This window comes from Sapajus apella, unplaced genomic scaffold (assembly GCF_009761245.1).
Source record: "Sapajus apella isolate SASKATOON/1434 unplaced genomic scaffold, GSC_monkey_1.0 scaffold23, whole genome shotgun sequence".
Taxonomy (NCBI): domain Eukaryota; kingdom Metazoa; phylum Chordata; class Mammalia; order Primates; family Cebidae; genus Sapajus; species Sapajus apella.
This window is the reverse complement of record NW_022436963.1, coordinates 6,329,473-6,342,045: the sequence shown is the minus strand read 5'-3', so window position 1 is coordinate 6,342,045 and position 12,573 is coordinate 6,329,473. Positions and strand designations below refer to the sequence as shown.

The 12,573-nt window shown below is 40.2% G+C and overlaps 1 protein-coding gene across 9 annotated transcripts in view; it reads right to left on the bottom strand.

Annotated features, from left to right (window-relative positions):
* CACNA2D3 (calcium voltage-gated channel auxiliary subunit alpha2delta 3) overlaps nt 1-12,573 on the bottom strand; it is a 933,834-nt gene that overhangs the window by 162,904 nt on the left and 758,357 nt on the right. For all 9 annotated transcript variants that reach the window (XR_004272347.1, XR_004272353.1, XR_004272348.1 and 6 more), the window contains one exon: nt 7,795-7,875. Coding sequence is in view for 2 of the 9 variants with exons in the window: in XM_032289508.1 (XP_032145399.1) it covers nt 7,795-7,875 (81 nt within the window). In the remaining 7 variants the exon portion in view is untranslated. The remainder of the gene's footprint in view (nt 1-7,794; nt 7,876-12,573) is intronic.

The window sequence follows — 12,573 nt, the reverse complement described above, 5'->3', positions numbered from 1 at the left end:
CATAGGTACATAAACGTGTGAGTTTCAAAGTTTTAATATAAAACATGTAAAGATACTATTGATATAATCTTCCCATATGCAAGTTTTCAGAAAAAAATAACCTAATACAGGAAACAGCACTGAGCAGGAGTGGGCATAACATACGGTAAAATTCTTAACGAAGAGAGCAGCAATAATAATTTAGCAGCTAATGATTAATGTAAGCGTTTACCAAAAACTTTATATACATAAAAATTTATTTCTCTCAAAAGGAATCAGAGTCTCCCCCAAAAGCAAGATTGAATCTGGGTATGAGAAATATTCCAATATGGGTTAATTTCTTTCCTTTTCTCTGGTGGTAAAATAAACGTACACCTTTAAAAAATGAGGCTGTCAGAAATCCAGCCTTGGCACCAAACAACCTCCATTTACACATGGGAAAAGGAAGGCACAGGGCTGAGGCCTAGGGAAGGGATGGCTTGTGCTCACTCATAAATACTCAGTTCACACTGTCAATGTCACATCCCACCATGACCTCTAAAAGAAGTGGCTTAACTTGCTGATTTAGAACACGCAAGCAGGTACGCGGATGGGTCACCCCAAAATTCTGCTGCTCATTTCTGAGTGGAGGGCGCATTGGGACTTTTGAGGAGTTTAGAAAGGGACAGTAACTCTTAGGAGTGAGTGTCCTGGAGAGTGAGCACAGAGGATTCAGTTTCTCAAAACTCTGGGCTATTTTTATTCCTGGGGCAATAATCCTCAACATGTCCTTGTCACTGGCTACTGTGTGGCATGCAGAGCAGCTGCTCTAATGGCCAGCTCTAAGTATCAAACTTTGCTGTCGACTTTACAGCACAACCATGCTACATCACTAACGCATTTCTATAGAATTCGCTGTCGTCAGTCCTACTGGCTGAGACCTGCTTCTGCCCCCGCATTGTGCTCATTTGTTAGCTTAAAAAGAAATGTCAAACACATAAAAAGTCCCACCTAATAGCTGGCATTCAGAGCAAAGACTTGCCTTGGGTTTCCCACTTCCCCGGGGGTCAGCGACCCACCTACTCATCAGCTCTGCTTTTAGATCCTGGTAACTACCCCCAAAACCCAAGAGACTCATTCAGGTGTCACTGCACCCACCAGGTTACTGGAGATGTTAGTCCACCTCCTGGAATGCTATATATTCCTATATATCTTTGCAGACTACAGACTGTATCTCATGATTCAGACCTCCATTCATGTCACCTCATCAGGGAGGCCTTCTCAAACCATCCCCCAATATGGAAAGGCACTGCCCCAGCACATACCAATGTGCACACAGCTGTGCGCTTCTCCCCTTTGCTGCTACCAACCACATTTCATCTCTTAATCCTGCTCCATTCTCTAGAGAGTTATTTACCACCACTAAAAATCCTTCCTTCCTTCCTTCCTTTGCTCCTTCCCTCCCTCCCTTCCTCTCTCTCTTTTCTTCCCTTCCTTCCTGTCCTTTCTCTGATTCTTGCAATACTTGTCTGTATCTGCCACACAAATGGAATCTCTCCATTGGCAGCAACTTGGCCATGCTCAGCATTCTCAAAGGGTTCTGCAGCATTTGTGTGGAACAATTCTTCATTGGGAAGCTGTCATCCCAGTCTCTGGACATCAATGCCAACAGTGCCCTTGTCAGCAATGGACCATCCCCGACACCCTCCACAATGCCCTCTGGGATACTTGTTCACAGCTGTATCACCAGTGCTAAGAATACTGTAGGTGAGATATAGATATATATATTTATTGAATAAGTTAATTAAGAATAAATAAATCAAGATTGTTAGTCTATAAGGGAAAACACTGAATTTGAAAGCACCGAGTTGAAGTTTTCCTGTCAGTTTAAATCATCAGTTCACAATCTCAGCACTACCAACATGTGAACCAGATAATTCTTTGTTGTGGAGGCTGTCCTGTGATTTGCAAGATGTTTAGCACCATTCCTGACCTCTACCCACTGGATGCCAGTAGCAGCCTCCTAACCAGTGGTGCCAATCAGGAATGTTTTCTGATGGTGTCATATGTCCCCTGGGGGCAAAGCCCACCCTGGTTGAAAAATACTGGTTTAATCAGTAAGTTTTCATTTTTGCCAAAATAAAATAGTTCCTTTGCTCAGATTTTAAAAACTAGAGGTTTACCCAGGCAGATTTGACACATACTTTCTGACATACTAGTTAACTCATACATACCAAATATGTGAGATCCCACCAAAGGAATGTTGACAAGCTAAATGTTTGCCTGTAACATTTTGCCAGCATTATTCATCTCACTCAAATGAAGGGTCCATAGTAAATACTGCATTCAGATTAAATACCACATACTTGGCAACAGTTAATGATCACTGATGTTAATCAATCACTTTCCTAATTAGCTGGTTAAATGGGATATTCCCCTTCATTATACTTTCCCAAGTTATGTAAATGAGACCACATAGCCCACATTTTCAAATTTCCCCAATGAACAAATCTAAAGTGGTCTATGCTCCTTGCAAAGAAACTCCCAAACTTACTAAAATTCATTGAATTTTATACTTTAAAAAGGTACATAAATTACACCTCAGCAAAACTGTTTAAAAAGAGCTGTTCTACAAGAAACCAATGTCTCTGGCACCTAGGCTCCCTTTTTTCTGCTGATGTGATCAGATTAGCTATTCTAAGTATCACCTTGGATGCCTGAACCTCAGAAAAGACATCTACTGATGCAGAGGTAACTACTGATCCAACAAGGTTGCTTTTGGGATGGGACAGAAAACAAGTTTCCATTCCTTAAAATATTTACATTGATCAATATCATATTACTTATAGTATGGACTAGAGTTTTACCTACTAGTGAGCATCTCTCTTAAGAGTTTTAGTGAAGTGTTATGTTTCCACTGTCTGGTCAATAAATATGTACCTACATATAAGAGGTGAAAATGAAACCCATCTTCCTTGAATCATTTATTTAGCCAATATGGTCCCATATGGACCACATGTTAGTCCTTGTACTTGGCACTGGAAATAAAAAGATAATTGAGTCTTTACCGTTAAAGAGCTCAAAATTATCTAAGAAATCAAAATGAAACATTTTTAGGAGCAATTTTAGATTTTGGTATGTTAAAAGGCACACTTTAAAGCAAGTGCAAATAATTCAGATTTCATTATTTAACATTTTAAACATCTCTAGAAGTCTGAAATTGTTAACCAATATTGGGATTGGGTGTTCTGTGTTTGTCAGAGAGAGGGCCTAGATGATGAACAGAAAAGTCAGACCAACAAATTGAGGAGAGAAAGAAGTCTCCTGCAGGGTCACACCTTCCACCTTGCTTCTATTCTTTCTTCCACATCTCTTCTTACCAGGTCATTTCTACCCCGATATGGTAGATGTAGGGCCTATGACTGCTGGACTAGTGGGCTGGCTCTCTTCAGGGAGAAGAAAATAGAGAATCACCACCAAGATCAATGTAATTTTTAAAACTCAAGTTAACAATAAGTAAGTTAAGGCAAAACAGGTTTTGCCCTTTCTCTTCTCTTGTGTGCTCTCTTGCCCTTCTACCTTCCACCCTCTGTCATAAGATGACACAGCATGAAGGCTCTTGCCAGATGTGGGCACCTGGATCTTGGAGTTCACAGCCTCCAGAACCATAGGAAATAAATTTCTTTTCTGTATAAATTACCCATTCTGTGGGAGAAATTTTTGCAAACTAAGCATCTGACAAAAATCTAATGTCCAGTATCTATAAGAAACTTAGAGAAATCTGCAAGAAAAAAACAAATAATCCTATTAAAAAGAGGGCAAATGATATGAAGAGACACTTCTCAAAAGAAGATATACATGCAGCTAACAAGCATATGAAGAAAAGCTCAACATCACTGATCATTAGAGAAATGCAAATCGAAATCACAATGAGATAACTATCTCACATCAATCAGAATGTCTACTATTAAAAAGTCAAAAAATAACAGATGCTGGTGAGGTTGTAGACAAAAAGGAATTCTTATACACTGTTGGTAGGAGTGTAAATTAGTTCAGCCATTGTGGAAAACAGTGTTGTGATTCCTCAAAGAGCTGGAAACAGAACTACCATTCTACTCAGCAATCCCATTACTGGGTATATACCCAAAGGAATATAAATTGTTCTATCATAAAAACACATGCATGTGCATGTTCATTGCAGCACTATTCACAATGGTAAGCTCATGGAATCAAACCAAATGCCCATCAATGATAGACTGGATAAAGAAAATGTGGTACATATATACCAAAGAATACCACGAAGCCATAAAAAAGAAGGAGGGCATGTCCTTTGCAGGAACATGGATGGAGCTGCAGGCCGTTATCCTTAGCAAACTAACGCAGGAACAGAAAACCAAATGCTGCATGTTCTCACTTACAAGTGGGAGCTAAATGATGAGAACACATGAACACGGAGAGGGAAACAACAGACACTGGGGCCTGTCAGAGGGTAAGACAGTGGGAGGAGGGAGAGGATCAGGAAAAATAACTAATGGGTACTAGGCTTCATACTTCGGTAATAAAACAATCTGTATAACAAACTCCCACAACACAGTTTACTTATGTAACAAAACTGCACGTGTACCTCTGAACTTAAAAGTTAAATTTAAAAAAAAAAAATCTCATTCTGTGGTATTCTGTTCTAACAAAACAAAATGGACTAAGACACCGGTTATTATTTATTTATAACTAGGGTGCCTGGCAAAAGCAGAGGCTCAGGAAACATTTATTTATTGAATGAATAAATATGCCCCCAACTTTTAGATTACAATGGGTTATTCTAAATTCTAGCATTTTTATCCTTCCTTTTTATCCAAGAATTTTCTTGTTTGTTTTCTCATTTTATCACTGAATTGACACAGGGTGAGGCAAGGGAGGTAATAACCCCAACTCTATTTTAGATAGACCTTTAGAGACCCAAGAGTGCACATTTAGCAAGTTACGGAGTGAGTGATAAACTATATGGACCTCACAGTCCAAGATCTGTGTTTCCAGTCACAACGATACCATGAATTAAGGACTCGACACAACAGAAGGTTCCACGGCTAGGGCGAGACTTGGTAGGCCAAAGGGAGAGTCCCACCACTTCTTTCCGTGCAGCGGGAAAACAATTAAGAAAATGCGGCACACTGGTGGCAGCTGGAGAGTTGGCAGGCTTCTCAAGAGAAAGACTGTAAGCAATGTCATAGGCCGGGAAGATGGATGGGGCCCGTTTATGCACCGAGGCTGGCGTACAAATGGAATCATGCCCAGTCTGACTGGCCTTTCTTCAAAGATGTCATTGACAGATGAGTGTCTAAATGTTTTTGTTTAAAAAAGAAAACACAAAAAAAGAAAGAAGAGAATAAAACGAAAAACAAGAAAACAACAAAAAAAACCCTCTTTCTACCCCACACATACAGCCAATGAACGTGAGATGGCCAGGTCGGGCCTGGGAGAGAAGCTGGCCTTTCCAAGGAGTCCCTGATAATTACTTGCATAGTTGTGTACCTCTTCTTTCAGATGAGTTCTACTTTAACACAAGGACCTCATTGAAACCTAACATTCCTGCCAGTCGGCTGTCTCCCATCTGCTGTTGGGGCACACTGATGGGAGGAGAGCCTGCTCACACATTCATCTTCATCTGCCAAAACAAGGCTTCTTCCCCAATTAAAATGGCCTTTTTAATTTTAGAGTGGTAAACAGTGTCCACTCAATTTGAGGAAAATACACAGAGGCAAGTTACCAAAGCTAATCACACAGTGACATGATGGTTGAGTCAGAGTCAGGAAAACTTGGGGCGGGGTGCCTAAGAGGCCACTCTGTTCTTGGAGACAGAAAGGTCTTCTTGAGGTCACTGCCATCGTGGGGCTGCATCCACAGCAGCCTTCAACATTATAACCAAGCAATTCTGTTTTATCTCATGTCTACTAAACACAGTTCGGAAAAGGTTAATAATCACCAATTCTAAACGGTAAGGATTAAATACAGTTCTTCAAATGACCTTGCCTCTTGGCCTTGCTGTGTAATTATCTTTTGAAAACGGGGGCCATTTGGCATACCCAGAGAAGCAGTAAATAGGAGGGTGCCTCCTCCATCTACTCACGGTGGACCAAACAGTGTCTCGTGACCTACCTGTGGTCTATGGCCACCTATGCAACTCGATAATAGACTGGCATAGCATTTGGGAGGTGCATGTTCTCCTCTAGACTGGGTGCACAGTGTTCAGGCTCAGACCACATTTCACCTATACTCAGCCAAATAGGCATTTTTGAAACGTAAGGCATTTGGAAATATGTGAGCATAGTCCGTAAACTTGGACAGAGGTGGCTGGGATAGGCACAGTGACTTCAGGGCTCATCCTTCATGATGTCTAAACTAGAAACCCAAGGAAAGGGTTTTAAAAAGAAATTTCAAACAGAGAGCTGGATATTCTGGCCAGACCATGTCTGTAACAGCTGCTACATGTGGCCTCGGCTCCTGGGAGATAACATGCCTTCAGAATTAGCTCGCTGGACCAGTCTGGAGGTAAGCAAGTCTGACCTCCGTTAAGCAAAAATAAATCTTGTTGAGTTAAATGATCCTGTCTCCCACTTTCCTCAAGGAACATGTGATTACGTGACAAAATTTGAAGACAGCAACTGTGAATCCTCAGAGTCCATATCTCCTGGCTGATTAAGAATAGGTCTGCTTAGTTCAAGACGAGCCACAGGTCAGATACATAAGGCTGTCATCCTTGTCATACCCAGTAACTCAGGAATAACCAGGGTAACTGTCCTCGGATCTTTCAACCCTACTAATACAATTATTGATGCCGGGCTAAGTCAGAAAGAAAGTCGGGGGACAAACTCAGTATTTCCTCGCCAAAGAACAACCACTTCAAAAAGGGCTCCTCCATTTGCTCCATTTGCACTCTTTCCCAAAAGTATTCAGTGTGTGAAGACACAGAAGTGGGTGTTCAAAGTCATCCTAAAGTGCAACTTATCGAGGGAGACTGCTGGAGAACAAAATTGCTTCCTTTAGTAAACCTAGCCAATACCAGGTGGTGCTTGGGGTATATCACCCACCCATCAACCAATGGCTCCAAAAAGATCAGAATAAACCATATGCCAGCCACACCCTCAGGCCTTGTTTTTATGTCAGCATTTGTCTTCAAAGAAAGGTTTGTGGTAGTCCCCAGCCCTTTAGGTCAGATGCCACCAGTGAAAGCCCCCAGCCATCCACAGAGAGCTGCTGACACTCCTAAAAAGTGAGAGATATGGGAAAAGCCAGAGACAGGTCTTCTTTGACAATTTGAGACGCTCAGTCATATAATATTTAGCTTTCCGCTGGTCCCAAACCCTGCACCTGTACATACAGCTAATTCTAATTCCCCAGGGGGATTAGGGGGATGAAAATCTCAGTATCTCTGGAGAAGGGCACATTTCAGTTTGTGTTTGCCTAAAACAAACCTGCAATTTCCTCATACGCCTACTGTCAACCTAATGACACAGAAGCTAGAGATGTGGAGTTTACTTTGAATGAACGTGCTACCTACCATCAAGAAATTCTCCTCAGCATGCACAAACAATTTCTCACTGGCTCAGAGCTTAAGGACAGAAACCCTGGGAAAGTTTTCTGTTTTCACATCAACCACCACCAGCTGTCAGGGCCTTGGTTTGAAGGAGATGACACCATGCTGAGGAGGAAGTAATTTTAAATTGTTTTCTCCTTTGAAAACCTTTTCAGAGGATAAGTATGCTACGTAGAAGTAGCCCACTGGCCAGATGAATGGGCGCCATGCTTACTTTGTCTTCATGGATTGAATCCATTATTTACCTGCCACCACAGGAGATTTCCGTTCATCCAGGAGCTGGATGGATGTACTCGCTGTCACCACATTGCTTTTATTGACAGGTCCTGTAAAAAAAAAATACCACAACAAAAATAAAGTTAATTACAGTGTACACGCTAAGAGAGTAATCATATCAGCCCATAGTCACCAATTCTGCAAATTGTTTTGGGGTTCAGTCCCAGGCCCTAGAGTCCTCTGAACTGTGGATGCACTGCCTACGCTGCCAGGCCATGAGTGCAGTGCTGTGAGTCCTCCTGGCTGAAAAAACCAGTGAGCTGAGTTATGACCACCAGTGTGCTGGGGGACATCCAGCCTATTCACATTGAAACCATCGACCACCATCGAGGGACCACATTTTTTGGTAATCTGTGGTTTCAAATTGCAGTGTTTACTTGTGTCAGTGGTCATATTTACACTGCCTGTCTAAATATAGTCATGGAGAGCTGTATGAGGGCTTTGAAATTATTTTACAAGTTGGCGACTTTAGCTCTGATTCATTGGTTAAATTTTTGCTGATCTATAAAATTATAATTTCAAGCCTAGTTTTTCTGAGCAAAACCATTCTAAACAGGGATAGAGCTGGAGTGCAATCTTCACTCCAAACTATTATTATTCTGGTAACAATATGGCATTAGTAGTAAGAGATTTTTTAATTACCAGCAATGGTTCCAATATGCATGAATTAAAAAAGATACTGAGCACAAATTCTGAATGCCTGGAGTCCAATGCCAACCTTATAAAAGGTGCTCAATGAATGCGAGTTGGATGAAATCCAATTGAATTGAGAAGCACGGAAAAGTCAAACCTGAATTTGAATACACTTAGGACAAAAGCAATGAGAGATTTTCTCCTGGCCCAAGTTTAAGCAGCAATAAAAACCAGTTTCTTTTCCAGTTTGTACATGTATTGAATACATAGTAGAGAAAATTAGAGAGAGCTCCACCACAGTGACTTGTAGTTAGTGATTTTTAAGTTTTCCCTGACTCTAACGGGGTTATGAAATGCCCTAAGATGTTAGGTCATCTGTACCTTTGTCATGAACAAGGTAAAATTCACTTCATTATACCATTACATTGAAAGTTTGGTGAAAATCCCAGTTACCAAAAACCAATACAACAACAGCTTGAGTTAATCAGAATTCATTTTTCCCAGATAGTTCTAGGAAAAAAAGTGAATAGCAAAGCAAACTGATAAGAGGGGCCACCACACACAAGTACACATACACAAAGCAATGTGGGGAGATGTTCTCATTCCCCACAGCTCCTTCTCCCTGTACAGTTGTGGCAAAAGCCACTCTGTCACAAAAGGATAGCTCAATGATTCGAAGAACAGCAAGGTAAGTTCTATTTTTTTCTTCAGAGGACTGTGAAAAGGAAATCTTAAGAGATTGCTCGACAATTGCTCAGATATTTCATACCATCAGGCCTGCCTTACAAGAGCTCCTGAAAGAAGCACTAAACATAGAAAGGAACAACCAGTACCAGCCATTCCAGAACGTACCAAATGGCAAAGACCAACGACACAATGAAGAAGCTGCGTCAACTAATGGGCAAAACAACCAGCTAACATCAAAATTCATACATAACAATATTAACCCTAAATGTAAATGGGCTAAATGCCCCAAACAAGAGACACAGACTGGCAAATTGGATAAAAAGTCAAACCCATTGGTGTGCTTATCCAGGAAACTCATCTCACGTGCAAGGATACACACAGGCTCAAAATAAAAGGGCCAGAGGAAGATTCACCAAGCAAATGGAGAGCAAAAAAAAGCAGGAGTTGCAATCCTAGTCTCTGATAAAATAGACTTTAAACCAACAGAGATCAAAAGAGACAAAGAAGGGCATTACATAATAGTAAAAGGATCAATGCAACAAGAAGAGCTAACCATACTAAATATATATGCACTCAATACAGGAACACTCAGATACATAAAGCAAGTTCTAAATGACGTAAAAAAGAGACTTAGACTCCCACACAATAATAGTGGGAGACCTTAACACTCCACTGTCAGTATTAGACAGATCAATGAGAGAAAACTAACAAGAATATCCAGGACTTGAACTCAGATCTGGACCAAGCAAACCTAATAGACATTTACAGAACTCACCATCCCAAATCCACAGAATACACATTCTTCTCAGCACCACATCACACCTACTCTAAAATTGACCACATAATTGGAAGTAAATCACTTCTCAGCAAATGCAAAAGAACAGAAATCATAACAAACAGTCTCTCAGACCACCAGGCAATCAAATTAGAACTCAGGATTAAGAAACTAAGTCAGAACCACACAACTTCATTGAAACTGAACAACTGGCTCTTGAATGTTGACTGGATAAACAATGAAATGAAGGTGGAAATAAAGATGTTCTTCGAAACCAACGAGAATGAAAACACAACATACCAGAATCTTTGGGACACATTTAAAGCAGTGTCTAGAGGAAAATTTATAGCAATAAATGCCCATATGAGAAGCAAGGAAAGATCTAAAATTGATACCCTATCATCAAAATTGAAAGAGCTAGATGACCAAGATCAAAAAAACTCAAAAGCTAGCAGAAGACAAGAAATTAAGATCAGAGCAGAATTGAAGGAGATAGAGACACAAAAAACCCTTCAAAAAATTAGTGAATCTAGGAGCTAGTTTTTAAAAAAGATCAACAAAATAGATCACTAGCAAGATTAATAAAAAAGAAAAGAGAGAAGAATTGAATAGATGCAGTTAAAAACGATAAGGGGGATATCACCACCAATTCCACAGAAATACAAACTACCATCAGAGATTACTAAAAATAACTCTATACACATAAACCAGTAAACCTGGAAGGAATTGATAAATTCCTGGACACTTGCAACCTTCCAAGCCCAAACCAGGAAGAAGTTGAAACCCTAAATAGACCAATAACAAGAGCTGAAGTTGAGGCAGCAATTAATAGCTGCCAACCTATTTTTTATTTTTTTACAAGCCAAAAAAAACCCAGGACCAGATGGGTTGACAGCTGAATTCTACCAGACATACAAAGAGGAGCTGGTACCACTCCTTCTGAAACTATTCCAAACAATCCAAAAAGAGGGAATCCTTCCCAAGTCATTTTATGAGACCAGCATCATCCTGATACCAAAACCCGGCAGAGACTCAACAAGAAAAGAAAACTTCAGGCCAATACCCATGATGAACACAGATGCAAAAATCTTCAATAAAATACCGGCAAACTGATTAGCACATCAAAAAGCTTATCCACCATGATCAAGTAGGCTTCGTCCCAGGGATGCAAGGCTGATTCAACATACACAAGTCTATAAACATAATCCATCACATAAACAGAACCAAAGACAAAAACCATATGATTATCTCAATAGATGCAGAGAAGGCCTTCAACAAAATTCAACAGGTCTTTAAGCTCAAAACTCTCAATAAACTTGGTATCAACAGAACATATCTCAAAACAGTAAAAGCTATTTACAACAAACCCCCAGCCAATATCATACTGAATGGACAAAAACTGGAAGCATTCCCTTTGAAACCTGGCAGTAGACAAGGATGCCCTCTCTCACCACTCCTGTTCAATATAGTATTGGAAGTTCTAGCCAGGGCAATCAGGCAAGAAAAAGAAATAAAGGGTATTCAACTAGGAAAGGAGGAAGTCAAAACGTCTCTATTTGCAGATGACATGATTGTATATTTAGAAGACCCCATCGTCTCAGCCCAAAATCTTCTGAAACTGATAAGCAACTTCAGCCAAGTCTTAGGATACAAAATCAATGTGCAAAAATCACAAGCATTCATATACACCAATAACAGACAAACAGAGAGCCAAATCAAGAGCAAACTACCATTCACAATTGCTACAAAGAGAGTAAAATACCTAGGAATACAACTAACAAAGGATGTAAAGGACCTCTTCAAGGAGAACTACAAACCACTGCTCAAGGAAATAACAGAGGATACAAACAGATGGAAAAACATTCCATGCTCATGGTTAGGAAGAATCAACATTGTGAAAATGGCCAAACTGCCCAGAGTAATTTATAGATTCATCATTATTCCCATCAAGCTACCTATGACCCTCTTCACAGAATTGGAAAAAAACACCTTAAACTTCATATGGAACCAAAAGAGGTCCTGCATAGCCAAGTCAATTCTAAGCAAAAAGAACAAAGCAGGAGGCATCAAACTACCTGACTTCAAACTATACTACAAGACTACAATAATCAAAACAGGATGGTACTGGTACCAAAACAGAGATGTATACCAATGGAACAGAACAGAGACCTCAGAGGCAATGCTACACACCTACAACCATCTGATCTTTGGCAAACCTGACAAAAACAAGCAATGGGGAAAGGATTCCCTGTTTAATAAATGATGTTGGGAAAATTGGCTAGCAATTTGCAGAAAGCAGGAAATGGACCCCTTCCTGACACCTTACACTAAAATTAACTCCAAATGGATTAAAGACTTAAACAGAAGACCTAACACCATAAAAACCCTAGAAGAAAACCTAGGCAAACCATTCAGGACATAGGCATAGGCATAGGCAAGGACTTCATCACTAAAACACCAAAAGCATTGGCAATAAAAGCCAACATAGACAAACAGGATCTAATTAAACTCCAGAGCTTCTGCACAGCAAAAGAAACAATCATTAGAGTGAACTGGCAACCAATAGAATGGGAAAAAATTTTTGCAATCTACCCATCTGACAAAGGGCTAATATCCAGAATCTACAAAGAACTAAAACGGATTTACAAGAAAA